Source organism: Boleophthalmus pectinirostris, unplaced genomic scaffold, assembly GCF_026225935.1.
Source record: "Boleophthalmus pectinirostris isolate CB_2022bp ecotype Guang Dong unplaced genomic scaffold, ASM2622593v1 HiC_scaffold_8, whole genome shotgun sequence".
Classification (NCBI taxonomy): domain Eukaryota; kingdom Metazoa; phylum Chordata; class Actinopteri; order Gobiiformes; family Gobiidae; genus Boleophthalmus; species Boleophthalmus pectinirostris.
In genome coordinates this window covers 38,067,514-38,095,165 of record NW_026571515.1, presented here as the reverse complement: position 1 = coordinate 38,095,165, position 27,652 = coordinate 38,067,514, and the positions used below count along the sequence as shown (strand labels likewise).

The 27,652-nt window shown below is 39.3% G+C and overlaps 1 protein-coding gene across 1 annotated transcript in view; it reads left to right on the top strand.

Moving 5' to 3' along the window:
• The window catches only part of plekhg5b (pleckstrin homology domain containing, family G (with RhoGef domain) member 5b), a 196,708-nt gene that overhangs the window by 62,779 nt on the left and 106,277 nt on the right, over positions 1-27,652 (top strand). The window contains 1 exon segment of the mRNA XM_055165759.1: positions 962-1,038. Coding sequence (XP_055021734.1) covers positions 962-1,038 — 77 coding nt within the window.

Genomic DNA, 27,652 nt, shown 5'->3' with positions numbered 1-27,652 from the left:
CAATTGTATTGTTGGTTATAAATGACAAGTCTTAGACAAGTTGTTTATTAAAATTTGGTGTTTCTTTTCTCAAGATGATAATTCCATCAGAAAGAAGAATGAGCCTCACATGAGTCTCTGATCTGGGTTGCCAGTTTCAAAGCTGAAATCCAGTGTGTTTAAACCTAAAATGCCTCTCTCTGATCTGAATGGTCACTATCTAAACCCCAGTTCCTGCACCAGTCATGAAGCAGTGCTGGTGCAGCCTCTGCAGCTCAGTGAGGGAATTCTGGAGGTTCTGATTTTTCACATGAGACATGGCCTGTCCATATACTGAAAATGAGACAAACTTGGATGTGTCTCTGTCTGCAAGTTAATGCTCTGGCAACACAGGCCCAGTCATGATTATAATAGCTTTTTTATAAATCGTAAAAAGACAGGCTTCATGCACTTCCTTTTATGTAATTTTACAGGTTGAGATGATTCGATTTTTAAAGTTATTTATTTTATTTTATTTAAATCTTGCTCTTGTGTCCTTGGGCAAAATATTTCACTTGTCATATCTTCAATGTGCCATGGTTAGAGATTTTGTGAGTTTCTGTTATATTAATGGTATAGTTCTGTAGTTTAACAGATTTTCTTTCTTCCCTTTTAGTCCATAAGTGGCTGGTTTCTCTGATCTCTTCCTCCCTCTGTCCAGTGTTTACCTTTTCCTTAGAAATGTCTCAAAGCTCTGTTCTTTCTGTCCTTCTGTCTGCTCTTTGTGTCCTTGTGTCTGTCTGCTCTGTGTGTTCAGATCTGTCTGTTCTTTGTGTGGTGTGTGTGAGTGTTATGTGCAGTGCGGGGGGTAGGTCTCTCTCCTCCTCTGGCTCTGGCTCTGTCTGTCTAAACAGAGGTGTCTAATGGATGGCTGCTTAGAGCCTGGGTGGTTTTGTGCTTTTAAGTTGAAAAGTCTCTAATGACCCAAACGTTTGTGTTCCAGATGAGAAGCCGGTGCAGGAGGAGGACTGGGTGCTGTGCCAGCATCCAGAGTGCTCGGAGCGCAGGAGGGCCTCAAAGGTAAAGCTCAGAGTCTGATACACTAGAAAAGGAACAGTAAGAAACATGCAATACACTGGACTTTTACTTCTATGGGGTATTAACTGTAACACTTAACATATTTAGATCAACATATTGCCTTTTATTGTTTTGAAAATGCTAAATGTGCTGAAAACAATGTATGAACACATATTAAAATGTCACTTTCATTTTTGACAATCTGGGTCCTCCCTTCCCTTTGCTCCACATGTTAAGTCACTCCCCTTTCAGAGCGCTGTCACAATACAATCGGCGTGCATCCCAATATATCCATTTGATGCAATCATCCCTGAACAACGATATAAAATGCTCAAAGCTCAAAAAATGGAATTGGCATAATCCTTGTTGAGGCCAAGTGTAGTCTTGGTTTAGACATCGTTTAAACCTTGTATAGTCTTTGTGTAGACCTGGTGTACTCCTAATTTAGACCCGGAATAGTTCTGGTTTAGACCTAATATAGTCCTGATATAGTCCTGGTTTGTCTTCATATAGTCCTGGATTAGTCCTGGATTAGACCTAGTTTAGACCTGGTTTAGACCTTGTATAGTCCTGGGTTAAACCTGGATTAGACCTGATATAGTGACCTGGTGTAGTCCTGATGTAGTCCTGATGTAGTCCTGGTGTAGTCCTGGTGTAGTCCTGGTGTAGTCCTGGTGTACTCCTGGTATACTCCTGGTTTACTCCTGGTTTACTCCTGGTTTAAACCTGGTTTAAACTTGTTTAGACCTGGTATAGTCCTGATGTAGTCCCAATGTAGTCCTAATGTAGTCCTGATATAGATCTGATATAGTCCTGGTGTAGTCCTGGTGTAGTCTTGGTATAGTCCTGGTTAAGACCTGGTTAAGACCTGATATAGTCCTGGTTTTGTCTTTGGTTCTACTCGTAAATGTATTTTGAGCTGCCTCTTCTCAGCTCAGACTTCAGCTTCCTCCGTTCATGTGAGTACACTCTTTAGTATTTCCGGAGCAGTTCTCTCTCCTGACCCTTTGAAAATTCTTTATCTTGAACTTACATTTTTGCTCTCCTAAATTGTCACAAAATCTCCACAGTGTCTGCGTTTGTGGCCGTGTAGTACAGTTGTCGTTTTCCTTGAGGGCACGTCCGTGTTTTGATTCCAGAGCAGATCACAGACAGCTGACAGGAAATGAGGCCAGGACCGGAGCGAGTCCTGGTCTGAACCTGAGGAGGAAGTCTGAGAGGGACCCCTGATTTATGAAGCGTTTGAGCTTATAAAGAACAGTTTATGACCTCTATCTAAACAACTCATAGCATGCTTTAAATTATGACAATTACAAGTCTCCTCCCTTTCACTTTGCTCCTAAACTGCTTTCCCTGTGATGTGGAATCTGGTTTGTCATTTTTCATATTAACCTATAATGGAAAAAACATATTAGGAGTTTATTCCTTTTTATTTCTTGCAACCAATAGGGAACATGCAAAAATATTAAAATCTCTGTACTATAATAAGGCCATCCTAATTACATATTTTAACTTTTCTTTTTAAATTCACCATTATATCCATAATATTAAAACAGAACTGCTAACCCATGTGAAGAATGGATGTAGCAATAACCGAAATAATATTGTGATGGTCCACGCTATTATTGTGAGACCTAACATTTTGATCGAATTACAAGTCTCTTAGCAAAAAGACAGAGGGAACTACATAGACCATGATCTTTTGCTTGGTGTCAGTGCAGACTACATGAAGAAATAACTGTTCTGAGCACTTCTTTGGATTACACCTTGTCAAGGCATTTTAAGAGGAAAAAATCGCATATTAACAGTTTTGTTTAGACAGGCTGGCGCCACCTAGTGTCTCCGCTAAATTTCATTTCTCTCCAGTGACTAGGTCAGGAATCAGAATACACTAGACGGTTTGTAAGAACCTCGCAAGTTGTAGACCACGCACTGAACAATCAGCGAAGAGCTGTGAAGCCATGATGTCAAACTCAAGCGCCTGTCTGGGTCCCTTTTTGTGGTACAACACAACAGTAAACAAAGTGGTCGAGATGGATGTAGATGAAGACAGACATTCTGTGTTGGCAACGATTCCCGAGATCGAGGATTTAAAGCCGGAACAAAAAGAATGTTTGGTGAATTTTATCAAGGGGAAAGACGTTATTGCCCTTCTTCCTACGGGATTTTGCACATTACATACGTCACGACCAAATAGCAGCGACTGGTTAAATTAAAAAAAATTACCTTCCTACTATCGAGTGAAGTAAACATAGATATTGTATAAGCAGTGAAAATACTAGTAAGTTTTCTGTGTTCTGTCTGCATCTAATTATAATGCTCTTTATTGCCCGGTGAGTCAGGAAGTGTGTGTTAGCATGCTAGTTGTGCAGCAAAGTGCTTATAAACTCATTGCGGTGAATATTTAGGGTGTTCTGGATGCATAAGGTAAGTGAGGATCAAATTTGGGCCACTACAAACTGTTTAAAATCGACTAGTCGTCTCTTTCATGTTTTTAAGACTTTGAATGAACAATCTTAAAGTTATGTTGTGTAACTTTTATGGTAGGGGTCCGCCAAATGCTTTTCTCCATGGAGATGTTATTGTTTTGTCAGGAAAGATTAACAGTATGGCATTAAACCTTTCTATCTTCATGGAGACCAAACCAGACCAAGTTACAGGTCTGCTCGCAGTCAGAATGTCTGTTTTTCTAGGTATTTTTGAGCTATAAAACCACCTGTAATTGAATAAATATAAAGTATAGCTGTTTAATGTCATACTGTGGAAAATTCCAGGCAAAACATTGACATATCCAACAGAAAAATGACATAGTGCAACTTTAAATCACTATCTCTGCACCCCATCATTGTTGTCCCTCTGCATTATTATTTCCAATATTGTTATCTCCTTAGCAACCAAATGAACATTTCTGACGTCATCCCATCACAAAAGCTTCTGTGGACCTTTATCCCTTATATATGCCCCCTGTGTTTTTAATCCCACCCCCTCTGCTCTGGTCATATAGAGTCATATATTGAGCCAAAGTGAGCGTGCTCCTCTGGGTGTTAAAGGGGCGTGTGTTGCGTCTGGCCACTAGACTGTGAAATGAATTATTCCTTTGAAGCCACTGGTTTCAAAATGGGAGTCTGGCCAGGAGAGCAAGTGCACTGCAAAAAAGATGAGTTTCACAAGATGCTGTAAAATAATTATTAAAGGTCCTATATTCTGCATAATTGACTCTTGTGAGCTTTAAGTCATGTTATAATCCTGTTACCTCCTCAAAGACAGACCTGGAGTTGTGTTTTGTTTCATTTGTACATATTTGAGGAACCTTTTAGTATTAATTTGTCTGCATCTCCAAAGATCAAAATGAAGTGTTAGTTTTCAAGTTAACATCTACCTTTTAAGTTTTGCTTAGTAGTGATTGGCAATTCCAGGGCTGAAATGATCCAAATGATTCTAATGAAGGTGTATGGAGTTTAAAAACACACTGAAGCCCCTTCCTGTATTACCACATGACATCACAAGGTGGGACAAAGTGTTTTGCCATTTGAGGGAAGAACTAAAGGCCTAAATCTGCAGGGTTTGTGTGTTAAACATGTGTGAATGAAATAAAACACAACTCCAGGTCTAAAAGCCTAAATATCTGTGCAATTGAACATATTAGAGAAACAATAAGAGGAGGAGATAGACTGAAAAACTATTACAGAGAGAGTCCTACTGGATCTACACTCTCAAGGCCCAATGTCCAGGGCTCAATGGAGAGTTAGATTTCTCCCGCTTCCTTAAAAAATAACTAAATTTTTTATTCGTGTTTTACATCTTCATCTCCATGAAGCTGTTTAAGACCAGCCCTCTAATATATTATACAAATTATACATGTTTTATCTGTAGCACTTTTGAATTTTTGCCCTCTCTATATATTTATACTTGATATCTTTCTATGTATTGGTTGTTGGAAATTGTACTATTTATATATTGTATTATATCTTAACTTAAAGGTTGTATAGAGGATTTTTTAAGGGAAGAGAAATACAGCGACAGTCCTTGTGCATGCGTGACACCACCTCCCTCCTTCACAGCTCCCTCAGTAGAAACACCTCCTCCCGCCTCCTTGCTCTAGAAATCACGCTTGTTTACAGCCAGTGCGCATTCAGAATTACTGTTGAAGTGACCTGTCTAGAAATAAGTTAGCGACCGATGCGTCTTCAGTCTTTAGACCCTTTGTCTGCTTCAGTCGCGCAATCGCTGGAAGGAATCTCCAAGAATCACCTCAGTTTGGTTTTGCTCCTTTTCCCCTTCTCTTCCTCTTTCAGCGGCCTCAAAAACGGACTTTCTTTTGTGGTGAACTGGTCGTGGATTCTTGTCCGCAGTCGCAACAAAGTTTGTGTGAATTGCGTGGAAGCTTACAGTTTGAAAAAGCCTCTAAGAACCACTGCGTAAACCACGTAATCCCAGCGCACTGCGAGTCAGTTACACTAGAAATGTAGGGAGTTTGAGTGACAACCTAACAGCCAATAGAAAATGAGGTAAACTCGTTTTCTATTGGCTGATGTTTTTCTGGCCTCACTGCGTCCACAGTTGATGGATTTTCGTTCTGTTTTTGTTTTTTTTTTTCCATCATAATTGCAAGGCTGCTGTGTCTCTGTAATGGGATTTTAAACTTTCATTGACAATTTTAAACTGAAAAAAAAAAATCCTCCATACAACCTTTAAATAGCTTGTAACTAAAATCCGTTTAGCCTACATGTCCCATCATGCACCAGGGGACTGTGAGCCAGCCCACTGTGAGCATGTGACCTACACCTATTACTTTAAATCTGCACTGTGATATCCATCTCGAGTTTGCCCTGATGAAGCCTGAAGGGCCAAAACGTGTTGGTGTGATTTTAACTTGATCTGCCATGTGCTATTAAAGGATTTTCATTATTTTGTACTTTTTGAATGCTTCAGTTTTTTCAACTTTGTACAACTCCAGGTCTATTTGTGATGAGGAAACAACATTATAACATAAATCAGAAAATAACATAATATGGGTCCTTTAGTGGAACTTCTTAAAATACAAAAATATAGTATCACACAGATTTTGAGGTCTAATAAAACTTCAAATGTAGTGTGTGTAGTGTAGTGTTCATTTTTGGTTTGCTCAGACTGTGAATGTGCTAAAAAATAAACCCTCCGTCTTTTCAGCAGGCCTCAAACTATCATAAAAAATACTTTTACTTTTCAGTCCTGTTCAAAAATGTTGTGAAGTAGAAAGTATAGATCACTGCTCTCAAATGTAGTGATGTAAAAATAAAAAGTATCCACTGTAAAACTGACTCAACTAAAGTACAGATACATAAATGTTTTACTTCAGTGCAGTACTTTACTACTTTTACTTTGTTACATTCCCCCACAGGTTATATGCATCTGATATTTTTGAAGCTATATAGTACTAGAATGTTGCTTTGAATTGTTAATTGCTATGGTAACAGCTCTAATTATTCATCACTTCCTCCCAAATGCTTAAACCTCTACTTAACTGTTGTCCCGCTTGATTTTAACAGTAACATTTTTGAAAGCTGGAGTCCGATAAAATGAAATAAACCATAATCCTGGACTTGGAAGTACGGAAGGAAAAAGTACTTGATTAATATTTGGAATTTTCTGTCTATTTTTGCAGTGTGTTTATGTTTTGGTCTATACACGCCCATAGTCTGGCTCCTGTCTCTTGAGCTGCGTCCTTAAACAGATTATGTCCCCTGTCCCCTGCCGTCCTTTCTCTGGAGACAAAGGGTGAAGGGGGAGATGTCCACAGCTCTCAGAAGGAAGCTAGACAGATTCATATGGGATTCAACAAAATTAGGACAAAATATTGACCGCCTGAGGGGCCTCGCTGAGACCCGCTTCACATCGAGAGGTTAAGAAAGCTCATTTGAATTTTCCGGGATTGTAGCCATATATCATTTTGTAATAATTGCGTTCCGTAGATGCACTAATCATTCATCACACAGTAGTAGTTTTTTTTGGATTTGGTTTCCGATTGTTTTTATATGTGCACTATGTAACTTTTCTCTGCCTGGAATGTTCCGCAGTATGACATTAAACAGCTCTACTTTACATTTACTCAATTACAGGTGGTTTTATAGCTCAAAAACAGACATTGTTACTGTGAGTGGGGTCGCCTCTCCACAGATCTGACCTGTAACTTCATCTAGTTTGATCTCCATGAAGACAAATTTAATGTCATACTTTGAAACATTCCAGACCAAGCTATAACAGCTCCATGGAGAAAAGCATTTGATCGACCATCCACTAAAAATCTTACACAATGCACTAGGTTTGTGCATTGCCATAAATTTGGCGATATGATGCGTATCACGAAATGCCTGTCATGATTCGATAAAATTACATAAAAGAAAGGAGGGTATATTGTGATTTATCAATAATTATGTCTAATATTATGTTCAAGTGCACCTTCATGGGAACAGTAAATGGAATTTGTCATGAAAAACATGAATTTAAAAAATCGATTCGGATGCATTTTGAATCGATACAAGAATCACGCGCTATATCCCTGAATCGATTTTTTTCTTACATCTCTACAATGCACCTTTAACATAAACAAATAATGTATTTTGATATTTTCCTGAACATAAACAATACATAAGTTTAATCACTGCATTTAGGGCTGTCAGAAGTATTATTGGAGAAAAAAAATCACAACTGGATAAAATTTGGCCTTTCCTACAGTTTCATCTTTAGTTTTAACAGAACTATTGTAAGACCTCATGATAATAAACAAATGCTGTTTTGTGTTGAAATGTACGGTATTGTCTAAAAAAAATCATCATTTGGGTATGAAAATTGGTATCAAGTAGGGATGTAATGATAACCAAAATATCATGAAATTATATTGTCGAAAGTCTCATATACAATAATACGGTAATATCGTGGACCATCTCAATATTGAATCAGATTGTTGGTGCAGCAAAAGCAAAAAAACTGAGGGAGCTACATAGACCGTGATGCTTTGGTGTTGCCAGTGCAGACTACATGAAGTAATAAGTGTTACTTTTAAATTGTCATATTATAACAGAACCAAAGGCTTTTTCAAGGATTTTAAAATGTGTTAACCTCCACAAAATATCACAATAAGTAATTCTGTAAGATGCATATCATCAAAATATTGTACCAAGAGATTTGGATATCGTTACATCCCTAGTATCAAGTGTCAAGTTTATTCCTTAGTGTTGAATTGTAATATTGTGACAGCACTATTGCCATGTAACACGCACACACAAAAAATTCAAATTTCTTCCCCTAAAGTCTGAACTGTGCTCCAAACTTCACACTTTTATTTACAGTGATTGACATTGATTATTAGAAACAGAGATAAAGCTCTATATTGCGATATATCTTGCAGATTTTCACACTGTTTTGCATATCAGCTATCGGCCTTAAATCTCCTGTCTCGGCCGATATTAGGTTTGCTGCATGAAGCTTTATTTGAACAATTCAATGACGGACTGACAAAATGAGATTACACACTGATCCATTATGGGTTAGTTGTGAAAACAGGGTCGTGGGTGTCTAAAATCTTTTCTATTGAGACGGTCTTTTCTTATTATATTTTCATTATTAGACTTAGACTTAGACAAACTTTATTGATCCACAAGGGAAATGACTTGGACACAGTAGCTCACGCATCACATAATAACAAAGAGAAAATATAAAAATTGCTATAAAACTTCTAAATAAGTAGCAATAAAAAATAGCAAGAGAGAGCTGTCACATAAGACAGAATTATATAAATGTAAATGTACAAGTAAGTAAAAAATAATAATATAGTAATGTAAATACAGTAAATCACAGTTACATAAAGATGAGTTCTTGTATAGTTGTAGGGAGTATTATCTGTTACATTAGGGTAAGTTGTTGTACAGTTGTAGGGAGTATTATCTGTTACATTAGGGTGAGTTGTTGTATAGTTGTAGGGAGTATTATCTGTTACAGAAGGGTGAGTTGTTGTACAGTTGTAGGGAGTATTATCTGTTACATTAAGGCGAGTTGTTGTACAGTTGTAGGGAGTATTATCTGTTATATAAGTGTGAGATGTTGTACAGTTGTAGGGAGTATTATCTTTTACATAAGGGTGAGTTGTTGTACAGTTGTAGGGAGTATTATCTGTTAAATAAGGGTGAGTTGTTGTACAGTTGTAGGGAGTATTATCTGTTACGTAAGGGTGAGTTGTTGTACAGTTGTAGGGAGTATTATCTGTTATATAAGGGTGCTTGTTGTACAGTTGTAGGAGTATTATCTGTTATATAAGTGTGAGATGTTGTACAGTTGTAGGGAGTATTATCTTTTACATAAGGGTGAGTTGTTGAACAGTTGTAGGGAGTATTAACAGTTACGGAGAGCGGAGCAGCGAAAAGCATAGACAATATTTATATTAGTTGTAATTTAAGTATTTCAGTTTTTTGGGGAAAATAAAAATTTATCGTCCCAAAAATATCGACAGATCTTATCAGCCATCAGTTGCATCAGTTGCAAAAAAAAAACAAAAAAACACTGGTTAATCTCGAAATAGAAATGACTGAATGACTGAATTAAAATCTGATTCATTGCTCAGGCCACTATTCGGTTGCGACATTGCTACTTCCCCGTGCGATTAAAATAAACATTTCCTTATTCTGCTGAAAAAAGGACAGCTTAAAAAAGACACGGGAAGAAGGACAGATTTCACTTTTTCCTCACAATAACCTCCATTTGTCACAGGAGCATACCTACATCCACTTTCACCATGACAACAAACGAATGAAAGTGTGACGATGGAGCTTAGCCCGAGCCCTCCCCTTGAACATAACTCGTCGCCGTGTCTCCAGGATGCTCTGTTTGTCCCGTGGACCTCTGCACATCCGCCTCTCTGTGGGGCCGCGTGCAGGGGGTCGCCGCGGGGTCATGTGCAATATTTAAGGGTAGTGTTTGGACAGAGGAGGGGACAAACTTCATCTGACGCCACCTGTCTCCTTTCCCGGGGTCAGGGCTGAGCTGGTTATGTAAAAGGATTAGGAAAATGAATGGTTAGCTCTTTGTAGACTGTGCGATTAGCAGGAAAACAATTAGAGACTGCTATATATCCTGAATGTATTTAAAAGCGCCACACTGGATTTTTACTGCGTTCGAAATGTGAAAAACATACACATACAAAACCTTGCTCAATGCCCTTATTCCAGCATTCTGAGCATCATAATGATTCACCAGGATGAGTTTATAAGCTCTTACACAACTTTCGCAACTTTCAAAGAGTAGAGCAAAGTCTGATTACCAGACAGTGGGGGCCTGCTTACACGAGAATGCTTGTAGGTAAAAACAACAAAATATTTTATCATACGTGCCTATTTTTGGAGCTTAAAAACACAAAAATCTGAACCCATCCTCCAAAGTGGAAAAGTTGAAAACGCTCCGATGTAGTGTTTCCGTCTACACTGCCCAAGACGCAAAACTCTGGTCAGATCTGCTCACGTCGCATACGCGTTTACGTCACATACATACAGTACACAGAAACAAACATGTCGGATCATTTCCTGGCAGCTTTAATAAACTCTCTACAGCGTGCGACCCGGCAGTCTCTGGTCCCTTGTTTAATGTCACGTTTTTAATGTTTTTAACTCATCTATATTAACCATTTGTGTCCCTGATGCACTGATGTTTGAATGTATGGTGTCTGTTTTTCTGTTTCTTTTTATTATTTATAGATTGTGCACGACCAGAGATGTGCGAACTGAATTGCCCTTTGGGATTAATAAAGTTGTTGATTGATTGATAAACTTACAGCAGGCATACCAACAAATGTACAGAATATGCAGAAATACTATTAGTGAAGAGAGAAGCAGTCACCTCTGTCAAATTCTGGATGCACCAGTTCGTCGCAGGCGAAGACCTGGGAGAAGCCGTCTGGCATACATACCCATTCGAATTCCACACACTTTTGCGTCACCGTATGCACGCGGATTTCTTCCTGAAAACGCTCGTCTGAACGCGGAATAGAAAGTGAAGATGTGATGCCACTTTTGCGTCTTCTGTTTAGACCGTCATCATATAAACGTACCCTAAAACGGTTACCAATTAGACGCAGAAAGTACACTTGAGCTGCTTATACAACATATCTGTACTGGAACAAGACGCATTTTACTCAGATACATGGCAAAAACAAGTATTTGAAGGTAGTAGCTGAAAGTTAAAGGTGCACTGTGTAAGGAGGGTCCGCTCATTACGCAGACTTAGACTTGCCCAGTTCAGTAAAAACAAGAATGTGACGGCACCAAGCTAAGTTACAAACCAGATTTATGGAAAGGTGACCCCGCTCAGAGTAAGAATGCATTAAAAACAACCATGTGACGGCACCAAACTACCTTACAAACCAGATCTATGGAGAGGTGACCCTGCTCACAGTAAGAATCCATGTATTTCAGTGTATTTTTCAGCAATAAAAACATCTTTAATTGAATGATTTCAGAATGGATACATTTAATGGCATACTGTGGAATATTTTAGATAGAACAATAACATTATCACAAAGACAAGCAGGTGGTGGACCTTCCCACTGTAAAGTTACACAGTGCACCTTTAAATTCACAATGTAGCTCCTTTCAAACCAAACTTGTGCTCGTAATGTGAACCGAGGAGTGTCTGCAGAGTGTAATTTGCTGGAGTAAATGAACTGAATGATGAGTTTGATAAAGGATGATGATTTTAAGGTGCTGAGAGAACAGGGTGTGAATGAGGACACAGAATTGTTATGATCCGGTCATTATAAAGACATCTTCTTTATATGTTTGATTTTGTGAGGTCAAATATCTTGGGCATTATGTCACCAGTGAGCTCTCAGATGACAGAGACATGTACAGGCAGCAGTGTGAGCTTTACGGTCAGACCAGTATGCTCGTCCGCAAGTTCTCCACGTGCTCCAGTCATGTCAAAATTGCACTTTTTAAATGTTTCTGCTCGCCCTTGTATACTCGTGCATCTTGGCGCAACTACAAGAAAGAGTTTGCAGAGTTTGACAGCAGCCTTTAACGATTCTGAAAGTGCCGAGGTTCTGTAGCACCAGGGAAATGTTTGCAAATTGTGTTGTGAGACCCTGCGTCGTCACAATCAGATACTGTATTTATTAATTTATATATAGAGCCATGAATCTGAACAATCAAATCATTCGCGCTCTAGTGTGTCCTGTGAGGAGATTCACCTTTGAGCTGTGGAAACACTGGCGGTCTTATCTGTACACATTATAACATTCACTGTATATTTACATTTTTTTTATTCTTACAATTTTTTTTATACTATGAACCAGATATTATATGTTCTTAATAAAGATTGAATTGAATTATATAAACTATAACATAATCTCTCCTGTTCAGGTTAATCTAAATTGTGCACTGTCCCTGTTTTATAAATAAATAAACTAAACTAGCATTTTTGTAGAAGCCTCCACTATCAGCTTGTTTCTATAGAGATTATATTGCTTTTCATAAAATGTTCCACAGTATAGCATTAAACTTGTATGTCTTCATGGATACAAACCACACCAGACATGTGGATCTTTAAAAAAAACTATTGGAGGTCTGTCTTCTAGTATGTGTATTGTTCATAATATCTTATCACTCAAAAACTTTTACCTTGGGCTTTTGAAAATGACCGTAAGCCCAAAAATCCCCAAAATGAATCTGTCAACTTTCTTTTAAATTTCTCTTTTCAGTTCCAGGATGTCACAATCCTCACTATTCCTGTATTTTGAACAAATGTACGAGAGAATAACTGGCAGTGGATACATGACTCATATCAGTCTTGGCTTAGCTCTGAAAACTGTATTTTTATAAGCGTGAGGTTTTCATTCAGACCATTGCTCAAGAGTTGCCAGTTTTCAGACACTTACGAGCGCTGAACAGAAGGGGGCAGTGTTTGTGCAGTTTAGAGCCTGTTGACTTGATGCGCTGGCCTTGGAAATCACAGGCTTATCACAGTGTAGAATTTTGGTATCAAGATTATTATGAGAAATGTTTACAGTCCTTACAATATGACATAAATATATGAAATAACCACTTTTATTTTGTGGTCTAATTCATGACTTGACCTATATGACCTGCTTTAAATGAATAGTATTATTATTGTTATGATATTTAGGTGTATTCATTTAAAAGTATATATTAAAGCATAAAATTGAATGCACTGCTACTGTCTGTATAATGCTTCACCTTCATTGCTGTAGGTTCCTGGTTTCTGGTTTGTGTCTGATTGCATTCGGATGGGCATCCAGTGTAAAAATCTGTCAGTCTGAAATTTGAGTAACCAGTGTTTTTTATCTATATTTTTCTTTTATAATACAGGGTGTCCAAGAAAATTTGACATCATTTTGCAGGCCAGTAGTTTTCTTGGTAGTTCTTGTTGAAATAACCTAAAATTTTAACAGAATGTATAGAAGCAGATCAAGATATTATATTTCATGTTTTATTTTTGTTCTATTTTCAGGTTGAGCCATGCCATTCATTCATTTTGCAACTTGGGATATGCTCATATACATCCTTCAGCCCTGCATAATCAGCCTTTCTCTTAAAATTTTTGTAACCCAGTCCAAATTTGTTAGCCTGATTCATCAGCTGGTTTCACTTCGTAGAAACTGTCTGACCTTGCAGTGTTAGGATTCGTTTGCTCGATGGTAGGCAGGTACTTTTTTTAACATTTAACAAATTGCTCCTATGTGCCGCTAACTGGTATATTAAGCTTTTCCCAAATCGCGTAGGAAGAGGGACAATAACATCTTGATGAAATTCACCAAACATTCTCTTTATTGCGGTTTTAAATCCTCAATCTCAGGAATCGTTGACAACACTGAATATATGGATCTTTGCTGATTGGCTGGTGCCCGAACTCGCACTTCTGGGATTTTTGCGAATCGTCTATTGTATTTTGATTCCTGACCTAGTTGCTAGAGAGAAATTAAATTGAGCGGAGGCACAAGGACGCGCCAGCCTGACTACAAATTGGTGTTTTTCCAAATTTTGCATTGAAGGCTGCACAGTCTTGGGTGAACAGATTCAAAGACGCAAAATGACTTCTCTTTGGGAGTGAACGTCTCAACCTGAAAACAGAACAAAAATAAAGCATTAAATATAAAATCTTGATCTGCATCTATACATTCTGTGAAAATTTGAGGTTATTTAAACAAGAATTGAGAAAATTACACCCTATCCAATAATATAGTACCTTTTAAATTCCAACAAATAAGCATGATTAAAAGTTCAAAACCTTCCTGCTTGTCCCCATGGAGTATGTCTTCAAACTTTTATGTCTCCATGGATGGACACACACAGGTGATACTATCAGGTAAAGTTACACATCAGATCCGTGGAGAGGAGAGCCAACTTAAAGTGACAATTCATGCTTTTTGCAATATTTTCTTCGCAGTAAAAACACCTAGAATTGAATAAAAAGTTTAATGCCATACTGCGGAACATAGTGCACCTTTACATTGCCTGTTTTCATGCGTTTCCAGATCGAGCGCTTGATGGATGAACAGAAGCAAGTAGGAATAAAAGTTTGAAAGATAGCTAGAATAAAAATAGACTCTGGGACAGATTTAGCTGCAGCGGAGCCAGTTCTTTTCTTTCTGCAAAATGTCTTTAAACTTTAATATTTCACTGTAAGAGGTTTTCGAGTGCGCGGTGCTTCCCTTTGATTTGCGGCCCCTTGGACACGGCACAGAGCAGACCCTGGACTGAAAGCCTGTATTTCCCAGAGGTCTTTGCTCCTGTGTTTCTCTGTATCAGTCTATCTGGAAGTGCACTTCTGCTTTGTAATGTACTGTATAATTTATGCCATGGCTCCAGGTGTCCTCCTCTCCAACTATAGTTTAGGCTCAACCCGGGTTATGCAACAATGCACAAAGGTTACTCTGAGTCATTTTGGTTGACTTTTTTTAAAACTGTTTTTTACAGCTCTTAAAACATGAAAAACAGAACTAGTTGCGTTGTGTAACTTTTCCGGTGAGGGGTCCATCAAACGCTTTTCTCTGTGAAGATGTCATTGATTTGTCTGGGATGTTTTTCATTATGGTATTAAATCTTTCATCATGGAGACCAAACCGGACCAAGTTACAGGTCAGATCTGTGGAGAGGCGACCCCGCTCACAGTTATAATGGTTACAATGGTTTTATAGGTGTTTTTGAACTGTAAAACCACCTGCAATTGAATAAATGTAAAATAGAGCTGTTTAATGTCGTACTGTGGAACTTTCCAGGCAGAGCAATGACATCTCCATAGAAACAAGTAGGTGACGGACCTACGGATTTTGTGCATTATTTAATGTTTGTCGTATTAAATCTTTCTCTCATCATGGAGACCAAACCGGACCAAGTTACAGGTCAGATCTGTGGAGAAGCTACCCCGCTCACAGTTAAATGGTTACAATGATTTTCTAGGTATTTTTGAACTGTAAAACCACCTGTAAGTGAATAAATGTCGTACCGTGGAACATTCTGGGCTGAGCAGTGACATGTCCATAGAAATAAGCAGGTGACAGACCCCCAACTGAAAAGTTATGCAGTACTCTTACTTGAGTAAAAATGTTCCTCTTCCCACTGTGAGTAAGTTTACAAATGACAAAATCTTTATTTTGACAGTATACAATTATTTATTAATTATTAATAATTTATGTTTCTTGCAGCTCCTTCAGAGATTATTTAGTTTGTCTAATTGTTTGTGCCTGTCCATTGAAAATACTAGATTTTGTGTATTATTTAATGTTTGTTGTATTAAATCTTTCTCTCATCGTGGACACCAAACCGAACCAAGTTACAGGTCAGATCTGTGGAGAGGCGACCCCGCTCATAGCTAGAATACCTGTTTTTCTAGGTATTTTTAAGCAATAAAATAACCTGTATTGAATAAATATAAAGCACAGCAGTTTAATGTCATATTGTGGAACATTCAAGGCAGAGCAGTTACATATCCATAGAAACAAGCAGGTGACGGACCCCAACCAAAAAGTTACATAATGCACCTTTAAACTTACTGTATGTTATTAGGTTCTTTTTTCAGACCAAGAGTAAATTTTTGGTGGAGGCAGGATGACTATAAATGGGGACGAGGGGCTTTTTAACTCTCACACACCTGGGATACTGTCCTGAGCAAGTGGGAACTGCAGCCAAAAACTGTATGAATCATCTGAGCGGACACGTCACGGCAACATCACCATTCTGAGGAAGACCGCCGTGTGCAGTCCACTGTCACGTATGAAAACAAACTCTTGGTCTGAAAAAAGAAACTAGTAACATAAATTATCGGAAGACCAAACAAATCTCATTGGTATCTTTAAACAGTTTACAAGTTTTTCCTCGCTTACCTTAGGATTTCAGAGACTCACCATGATGAGTTTATGAAGGCTTTTCACACGACTTTCAGAGACCAGAGCGTTGAAGAAAATATAGACGATAAACGATAATATTGAAACCAGTTCATTGTACCAAAAATCTTTCAAAATTTACATTATCTTTATGCGATTTATTATTATTTTTTTTTTATGAAATACTTACGTTTGTATCCATAATGAGTCAAAGAAGCCATTTACACAACCCTCTTCAGCTTGGATACAGAAAAATAACAAACACTACTTACCTGAGAAAATGATTGTTCCATCTGTCATGTGTTGAACAAGAAGTCAGTATAGGAATTATTTTGATAGGCCTACGTCAGAGTAATGCTTACAACATCTAGCATGCTGACTGTGCACTTCCTGATTATCGGACAGTAAGACGCTTTCTAATTAGATGCAGACAGTGCACAGCAGACTTATTTTGACCTCAAGAGCCGCTTATACGAGACACATTTTGCTGTAAAACATTGAAATCAGCTACAGGGCCTTTAAATTTGGTTTGATTTCTAGGTTGATTCTCATTGGTTTCAAATTCCTGGTACATTTTGAAGACTTATTTCCAGTCAGAAAGTATAATATCTATTCTTTAGATCCTGAACTGCGATGGTAATGGTCGGAATTTCGCATCATTCTGAAACTCCTGGCCACAAGCTGCTTTACAGTTGCTTTATGGAACTTTTCTGGGGGCTAATTGTCTCCATGGAGATTGTTTTGTTTGGAATGTTCTAGTGTATAATCTACTGTACTTCCATGATTACAAGTTACATGTCAGATCAGTGGAGTGGTGACCCTGCCCACCTTAAGAATGCATGTTTTTAATTTATCTTAAGCAATAAAAATACCTGTATTTCAGCACCAATTCAAGTACCGTCTAGTAAGAGAAACTAATACTGGTCATGGCTTTTAGTATTGAAAATTGCAGACATATATTAGTAAAAAATTGGAAAGTTAAAAATAAAATACATCTACAAGCTTCAGTATAGCCCTATCCTCTCTTACATTCAACTCATATTACATTCTTGTCTCCTTTCCCTCCTCTCTCTCGGCTCTCCGTTTCCTGACAGGACAGGACTAGACTGGGGTTTTAAGGTGTGGGTTGTCATGGCGACGGGGCCCTTCCCAAAGCCAAACAGCTGGAGGCTCTGGTATAATGTGCACATAGAAAAAGATGAGCGAAGGTTTCAGCCCCTCTCTCCTCTTTCACATCACCGCCGAGGTTTGTGTCACATGTGAGTAAGAACATGACGTCTTCTTTTCAAGGAAGGACTCTTATACTCGAGTTTACATAAGAATTGACACTATCCTGAGGTTTAAAGTCTGGCAGGTACTAATTTTACTGGTTAATTGTGTTTGTAAGGACAGTCATGCAGTTATTTAAGCATTTGCCTGAAGTGTAGAGAGTTGTCGGTTAAATTTTTGCTCAAGGTGCTATGCATAATGTGGTCTTAGTAATGAAGTAGTAATGCTGTAAGTCTTCCAAAATAACGTTTCATGTCATACCGTAGAACTTTCAAGGGAACAAAAACATCTCCATGGAGACAACCACCCACTCCCATGACTCGGTTCAACTAAGGATTTTGGGGTCAACTAAGGATTTTGATAAATACTTGTACTTTTATCAGAATTCTTAGTTGAACTTGAAAAAGCTTCCCATGTTTTTAATTTTGATTTGATCTTGATTTTTGTGGAGTGCTTCTAGAGAACAGTTATGTAAGCAAGGATACACCTCATTTTCACGGCCTATAGACACATCAAGAATCTCGGACTTCCAGTCATTGCACAATGCACACTGGGAAGGATTCTCCGAAAAAGTGAGCAACAAACCGCCATGTTTGATTTCCCAGTGGGATGAGTCTATTGACAAAGTCGATCTTTTCATGTCTTTTGAACCATATCGCTTTTGTTTCTGGTTCTGATATTGTCATATTTTAGTTTTGGGATACGGACGTCGTAATTGTGTGGTTGTTGGATCCTAAAAACTGCTCAAGAAATGTGTTTGTGAACTCCATAAATGCAAAAGGGAATTAGATGTGTGTGACTGCAAGCTTAAGTTTCTCTTCACAACAGAATTGAAAAATAGTGAAAGGCGAAGGCGATGGGCAGTATTGATCCACAGGAAGGAAGAAAAAGGAAACTTTTGACTGCCTAAATCATCCCAGGTTTGCAGCAAACATTTGGTATGTGGAGCGTTATCAAAGCTGGATCCCGTTTGTTCAGTGAGAGGTACGGAAGACAGACTGAGCTTGCACTTTCTTGTTTTTGTGGTTTTACAGCAACATTACATCTTGGTCTCTTTGCGGTGGAAGGTGTTTCTTGGTGAACAGGTGGTGCCTTTTGCTTTGGCGTTGACTTTTTAAATTTGTAACCGAGGTGGAGCGAGGGATCGGGAGTTTGCTTTGTTGGCGCTACACATACAAAATGTGATGTAAAAACTCGGGATGATATAGGCAGTCAGTTTCCTTTTTTGTCCTTCCCGTGGATCAGTCCTGCCCATCGCCTTTGCCTTTCACTATTTTTCAATTCTGTTGGGAAGGGAAACAGTTTGAACAGAGGTTTGAGTCACACACATCTGATTCACTTTTGCATTTATGGAGTTTGCAAACAAATTTCTTGAGCCATTTTCCGCTGTTAGGATCCAACAACCACACAATTAACGATGTCCGAATCCCATAACTAAAACATGCCAATATCAGAACCAGAAACAAAAGTGATATGGTTCAAAAGACTAGAAAAGATCGGCTTTGACAATAGATGCATCCCACTGGGAAATCAAACATGGCGGTTTGATGCTCACTTTTTTGGCAAATCCTTCCCAGTATGCATTGCGCGATGACCAGAAGTCCGAGATTCTTGATGTGTCTATTGGATAAATGGAACAGTGGGTTTTGGGTAGATGGAACTCTCTTGGTTATGCATTCCTACCTTATACTTATATCATTAGTGCATTTGCAAGCTTCTTCTGTTTAAATGAGCCGTCATATTTACTTTTCCTTCTGCACAGACCACTGCTCTGCTCTGCTCCCTCCTCACCTCACCACACAGACACATGACCGCTGCTCTACCTGACTGGCAGCACAAAACTGTCTGTGGATTTTCCGTCGCATTTTCCAGGATGAACGCTGGAAGGATGTGACTCTGGAAAGTTTACTGTATGAAGTCATGCTGCTGCGTCTAATGGAACTGTGCTCTGTCCCGGGCCCATGGACTCACTATAGCGCTTTGTTTCTGTATTCAGTTTAGATTTTGATTACGTTTTTAAGATAATTGTTTGCTGTAGCCCAGACATGTCAAAACGCTATATCTGGCCCACGAGATCAAATCAAATATGTATTAGAGCTGCCCGCCGGCTACAGATAGACTATAGAGACATTGTTTATTTAAAATGTTGTTATTATTTTATATTTTGCTTGTTCTGGATTCAATGTTTAAGCAACATTATTATTAAACATGTATTTTAATAAGAAAAGATTTAACATTACATATCTTGAAAGAAGAGAAAACATGCACATTTTTCAATAAATATTTAGTTTGGCCCATGACTTAGTCCCAGTTTTTTAATTTTGCCCTCTGTGAGTTTGAGTTTGACACCCCTGCTGTAGCCTGTGCACTTACTGTTTTTTAAAAAAAGGTACTATCACACCTGAACCTGAGGGGCCAGTACCTTAAGGGACAGATACAAGTCTGTCTCATTCTCAGTTTATGGACAGACTGTGGCTCATGTGAAAGCTCAGAACCTCTAGAATTCCCACAGAGGCAGCACTTGCACTGATTACTGATTAGCACCAAATACGGGGGTCACCAATGTTTTTGTAATTAAGAATAAATCAGCATTATAATTCTTATTAGACCAAGTTTATGAAATTTGAACTCAAAATTGTACTTACACTTCCTATAAAGGTGCACTATAACTTTTCTGAAGGTCCATCTATCAACCTGTTTGCATCAGTGGAGATGCTATTGCTTAGTCTGTAATGTTCCACAGTATGGCATTAAACTTGCCTTTGTCTGTGGAGATAAGCGGGTGATGCCATCAGACAGGTCACAGGTCAGATAGAGGATATGCATTCTTACAATGAGTGTGGCGACCCTCAAGGTATATTTTTATTACTGTCATTAAATAAATGCAAGTGTCTAAGACAATATTAGACACTTATTTATTATTACTACATGTTGCACTTAGTTGTAAACAGAGAGGTCATTGACTGAGCTCTCGATCATTTCAACAGTATACTAAAGTGGATGGTTAGTTTACAACACCCTGGTGCAACAACAATGGCAGCAGTGATGTTCTGAGGAAATGAGCCTATAGAAAATGAATGTCTCTAAGAATAACAAACAACCACTCATCTGTGTACATCTATAGATGACCTCTCAAACAAAACACAACCCTGACGCCAACCCCAAACCCCGCGGAGCATCCAGGCAGGAAGTGACATTATGGTCAGGAAGAAGCATCACAGCATACAAGGAAAACAGGAAGAGGCCACCTGATGGACACTGGGTTTAAAGGGTCCTGTGGGTCAAGCAGTGTGGAGTCATAAAGTGTGACTTCAGGAACCAAACAGCTGAGCTACATACAAACAAGAGGAAAAGAGACTGACATATTTGTTTTTCAATATATCAGGCTGATATTTGCTATTTTTAGTGCATTGGCTATTGGCCTTCAGTATTCAGCACAATCTATTTGGCTCAACCTGGTGCCTAATGAAGTTTTATTTGAACACTTAATGCAAGACACAACTACACAAAAGTGACCACGCAACTCTCTTACAGTTTTGTGCTAAAAATAAAGTTTGTAGTAAATTTCCATAATTTACAGAGATGAACCATCGGTTTTGGCACAGACCACGGAAAACCCCATATTAGTCAATCTCTAGAAAAGACACAAATCAAGATCTAAACCAGATTTAATCTAGGACCAGAACTAAATCAGGAATAAACTAAATTAATCTAATCTAAACTAAACTAATCTAAAACGTGCCTTAACTAGAACTAAAACAGGTCTTAAACAGGTCTAAAACAGGTCCAAACCTAAGCCAGAGCTAAACCGTCACACAGGTCTAAACCAGGTTTAAACCATGTCTGAACTAGGACTAAACCAGGTCTAAACTAGGACTAAACCAGGTCTAAACTAAAACTAAACCAGGTCTAAACTAGGACTAAACCAGGTCTAAACTAGAACTAAACCAGGTCTAAACTAGAACTAAACCAGGTCTAAACTAGGACTAAACTCGGATTAAACCCGGTCTAAACTAGGACTAAACCAGGTCTAAATCAGGACTAAACCAGGACTAAACTAGGACTAATGCAGAACTATACCAGGACTATACCAGGTCTAAACCAGGTCTTAAACAGGTCTAAACTAAGACCTAAAACAGGTCTAAATCTAAGCCAGGTCTAAAACATGGCACAGGTCTAAACCAGGTTCAAACTAGATTCAAACCAGGACTAAACCAGGTCTAAACTAGTCCTAAACTAGGACCAAAACAGGTCTAAAACAGGTCTAAACCTAAGCTAGGTCTAAACCATGGCATAGGTCTAAACTGGATTCAAACCAGGACTAAACCAGGACTAAACCAGGTCTAAACCCGGACTAAACCAGGAATAACCAGGTCTAAACCAGTTCTAAACTAGGACCAAAACAGGTCTAAACCTAAGCCAGGTCTAAACCATGGCAGAGCTCTAAACCAGATTCAAACCAGGTCTAAACCAGGACCAAACTAGGACCACAACAGATCTAAAACAGGTCTAAACCCTAACCATGGCACAGGTCTAAACTAAATTCAGACCAGAACTTGAACAAGGACCAAACCAGGACCAAACTAGAACTGAACCAGGACTAAATCAGAACTAAACCAAGTCTCATACATACTGTGGAACACACCAGACAATGTAGTAACATCTCCCTGGAGACATCAGCCACCAGAAAAATTACACAGTGCATCTTTAATAACGTCTTCTGGATATCATCGCTTTCCAACTCCATAACCGCAGTTCAAAAACATAATAGCAGGCTCCCAGAATAGAAAAGACTAGCCCTTGAATCCCGTTTCCGTGTGAGCTCCTTGTTGGTGAATCCCTTTAATTGTCGGTTTGGTAAATGTAAACAGTCCTGCCTGATCAAAACGCTGCTGGGGTTTAGTTACAGAAGCGATAACGAGCATTGAACCATCTCCAATTCAAAACATGCTATTAGCCCAATGGAAGTGTGTGGGATTTTGGTCTCAAATTTTAACCACCCGCGAAACCCATCCAGCGCAGGATAACAAGATGTCTTTAATCCACCTACAGGCTCTGACAGACTCATCAAAGTGCAATTTGAATGGGCGCAATTAGCAAATCACAAAGACGGCAATTATTCAACGTACTCTAAACATACAGTCTCCGTGGGGTGTCATTATGTGTAAAAGACGCTAACCCTGCAGTTTAGACCTCTGCAAACGTGTTCTCAAACGCACGGGGAGTTGAATGGGCGCTCGTCCGCTGATCTGAAGAAATTGTCAGAAAAGTTAATTGGTGCTTTAGTGTTTTAATGAGTGTCGCTCATGTTGGTGCATATTATCACAGTATCCAAGGCAAAACACGTCATTAGTTACACCAGTACAGGTTTAGTGTAAAAGCAACTCTTGGGGTAGAAATGAAACCGCTGTGTGCTGTCTGGATCTCATTATAAAGTGTTTCTGAGGCTGAGAATCAGGAAGTGAGTTCTTAGCATGCTAGTTGTTACCATGATAGAAATACTCTAGACTCTGAACTCTAAACTAGTTGGGTTTTCCACATTTTGAACACCATAAAACCACCATATGGACTGAATTATGGTTACTGTAATTTCCAGACTAACCCTGTGGCTTATACAGCGATACGGCTAATATATGGACGGATTACTTGTTTATCAGCACAGCGGATGTGTGTGCAGCCTGGGTGCAGAAAGTGCCGAGGTCTGTGCGCTTAACATGAAGTTGCAACACTAGCGAGCGCCGTTGTCAGCACTAAAACAGTTTATCGCTGTGAGATAAAATAAGTTCTGATGCTAAATGAACATTAGTGAATGGGATACGTCTTAATGGCCCGTATGTGTTAAATATAGGTCAATGCATAAATGACCAGAAGAAATGTCTCAAATTTCAGTATCAGGACATCCACTCATACCTGATCGATACACTTATCCCCACCCCTGAGAGAGTCTGAAACCTGCTGAAATCCTACAAGACACTGACATGATACAGACAGGACAGAGGCTCTTTCTGGAGGAGACATGCGCAGAGCATCAAGTGACATAGTCTGATCATTTCTATATAGGTTTTTATGGGCTGATGCGCTGAGGAATATGCTCATTTGATTGTGTTTTGAGCAGTTATTTTGCGCTTCATGCACACACCCTCCTCATGGAAAACACAAGAAATTCATATGATGCAGCTTTTAAGTTAAATTGATGTGGCTGTCGAAAAAGGACACAGAGCTCTGCACATGAGCTCAGCATCAGTGAGTCAATGGTGAGACTTTGGCGACAGCAACATGACAAACTGACTCAATGCAAGAAGACGACAAAAGCTTTCTGAGGCAAAAAAAGCAGACGGTCCCAACTTGAAAGCGTTCTTGAAGACGTGGACACCTGCAGCTTACAGACACGTGTGACCTATATATGTAAAAAAATAATTATTTTAAAATTCAGTTGATGCATCTTATATTCAGATGAGCTCAATAGTCTGGAAATTACGGTACATTGTTTATAATACATTTGATACAGATACAAGACTGAAAGAACGTGTTCCCAGATACAATGGGTCAGAATGAGTTTCCTCTACAGGGTGTGGCTGGATGCTCATTTAGAGATGGGATGAGGAGCTCAGTCACAAGGGAGGGGGTCAGAGTCAAGCCGCTGACTGGACGGCATCTGTTCCGGATGCCTCCTGAACATCTCTTTGGGGAGGTGTTCATGTCTTGCGCTCTGGAGGGACTATGTCTCTGAGCTGACCTGGGAACACCTCAGGATCCCCCCTGGAAGAGCTGAAGGAAGTGTGTGTGGAGAAGGGAAGTGTGGACCTTTCTCCTCAGACTGCAACTTCTTCAACCTGGCCCTGGATAAAGCAGTAGAAAATGGATAGATGTTCATTCATAGTTTTGAGTAATGCTGGTTTATTAATCTGTTTACTTCTCCAAAGCTCAAAATGCTCTGTTCCACCTTGTGAGTTGGAAATGGATGGATGTTTGCAATACAAATTTCAAGTATTGTCATTGGAGTTTGACAAATAGGATTTTCTGTTGTTTCCCAACACAAACCACTGCATCCACCACAACTTCCTTTGCTCCAGTCAAAACACTTTCTAACAGATCAATATGTTAAATGTATTGTGCCGTTATGAGCGCAGAAGTTCGACATGTGTGTGCACTCCCCAACTCGGAGCTGACTAAAGATCATATGGTCCTTTTCCAAAAGCTTCTGGCTGAGTAAGATTCAACAAATCAAATGAGTTTGGAAAGTTTTCAGGTTTCACAAGTGTGACTCTAGTTTACATGAGTCAGCCAGGATGTGTGTGAGCATGTGGGGGAGGGAGAGAAGAGAGAGGAGAGGGGGAGTGAAAGAGGGCAGGAAAGGGCGAGGAAGAGAGTGAGACAGAGAGTGACGGAGAGACAGAGAAAGAGAGACAGAGAAACATAGACAGACAGAGAGAGAGAGAGAGAGAGAGAGAAACAGAGACAGACTGGAGAGAGACAGACAGAGAGAGAGAGAGAAACGGAGACAGAGAGAGAAAGACAGACAGAGAGAAACAGAGAGAGAGAAAGACAGACAGAGAGAGACAGAGAGACAGACAGAGAGAAACAGAGAGACAGACAGAGAGAGAGAGAGAGAAACGGAGACAGACTGAAGAGAGACAGACAGAGAGAGAGAGAGAAACAGAGACAGAGAGAGAAAGACAGACAGACAGAGAGAGAGAGAAACAGAGACAGACTGGAGAGAGACAGACAGAGAGAGAAAGACAGACAGACAGAGAGAAACAGAGAGAGAGAGAAGCAGAGACAGAGAGAGAGAAACGGAGACAGACTGGAGAGAGACAGACCGAGAGAGAGAGAGAAACGGAGACAGAGAGAAACAGAGAGACAGACAGAAACAGAGAGAGAGAAAGACAGACAGAGAGACAGACAGAGAGAGAGAGAGAAACGGAGACAGACAGGAGAGAGACAGACAGAGAGAGAAAGACAGACAGAGCGAGACAGAGAGAGAAAGACAGACAGACAGAGAGACAGACAGAGAGAAACAGAGAGAGAGAGACAGACAGAGAGAGAGAGAAAGAGAGAGACAGAGAAAGACAGACAGAGAGACAGACAGATAGAGAGACAGAGACGGACACAAGCGGACAGAAACAGACACAGAGAGAGAGAGACAGACAGAGAGAGAAAGAGAGACAGACACAGACAGACAGAGAGAAAGAGAGACAGACACAGACAGACAGAGAGAAAGACAGATAGATAGAGAGACAGGCACAGAGAAAGAGAGAGACAGACAGAGAGAGAGAGAGCGCTAGAAAGAGAGAGGGGGGATAGAGAGAAATGTAGGAGGGGGAGATGAATAGAGTGCGAAAGGGGGTATGATGAAGGAGAGAGCAATAAATAGAGAGATAAGTTGAGAGAGAGGAAAGATGGGAGGAAGGAAAGAAGGAGGAACAGAAAAGTAGAGGAGAGCGATAGATGAAAGGAGAGAGGGTAACCGGGGAGGGAGGGAATGAAAGCGTGCTAGAGAGAGAGAGAGAGAGAAGAGAGAGGAAGAGAAGGGGGCGGGGTCTGTAGATACTGTGCGTGTGCATTCAAGTCTACCCTCCCATTCCTCCGCTGTAGTACACTGAGTGAACTTAACTCAATCCCGCTCAGATCCTTCAACCTTTCTCATCAACTTTGATCAACTTTTGAAGAGCACAGAGGAGGAGCGCCGGAGATCTGGACTAACCCCGCGGACATCTGAACATATTGGACCGCAGAGATATTGATCAGTTCTTTCATTGGAGGCTTGGAGCTGTCCTGAGCGGGAGAGGGCTGTAAATATATGGTACGTACAATGCAAAGCTTACGCAGGATTTTGGCTTCAAGGCAGTTTTATTAAAAGAAAATATAGGTGGGATAGGGTCACCTGGTTTGTGTAGAGTTGCTTTTGACTTCGCAAGATGTTCTAGTTTGGACATGTGGTGTGGTGTGGAGCTTCCATGTGACACTGTGGCTTTGAAATTGAAAACTGGTTTGTGCTTTTTAAGTTTAAAGGTCCTATATTTGACTCTTGTGAGCTTTTTGTCTTGTTCTAATGTTTTTACCTTCTCAAAAACATACCCAAAGTTGTGTTTTGTTTCATTCACACGTGTTTGAGTAATCCTGGTTTATTAGTCTGTCCACATCTCCAAAGCTCAAAATGCTTTGGTCTGTCTTGTGATGTCACGAAGTGGTAGTTTTCAAGTTAACTCCTACTTTTTTACCTTTTGTTCAGTAGAGATCTGCAATTCCTGGGCTGAAATCATCCAAATGATTCTAGTGAAGGTGTGTGGACTTTAAAAACACAGTGGAGCACTTCCTGTATTACACACAAAATATGCAGGCTGTGTGTGTTAAATGTGTGTCAATGAAACAAAACACAACTCCAGGTCTGTTTGTGATGAGGAAACAACGTTATAACAAAGATCAGAAAATAGACATTTGTTCAAACTTAAATATGGTTTAAATTGTGGGAGTGCATCATTTCAGTATTTTTGGCAAGTACAAATAGTCATACTTTTACTTCATTTCAACAAAATGTGAAATTTTCATACATCTTTGTGTACATTTCCATTTTAGGAAGCAGCGTTCAAGGTCTGAACTTTGTGCATTGTGTAATTAATTGAATTATAGCTTATCAAGACTCATTCTTGTTTAATTATCAATGAACTTGGATGTTTTTAATGAGAGGTCTACAGCCAGTCCTGTCAGTAAAAGCGTGTGGTTTGGAGTTCAAAATTTGAAAGAAGACTTTTTACTGTTTTAATTTGTTTTAATAAGGCAAAATTATCAATTCAGAAATTTGAAAAAGTGATCCATTTCTTGTTATAGATCAGTATAAGGGATAAATGTATCTATTTTTTCTTACAGTAAACTGATTTTTTTTTTCAGAATTTTGAAAAGATTTGAGGTAAAAAAACAAATCTGAATACAGAATTTATTGTTTGTTATTATAGTGATTTTCCATTCCCCTGTTGCCATAGCGCC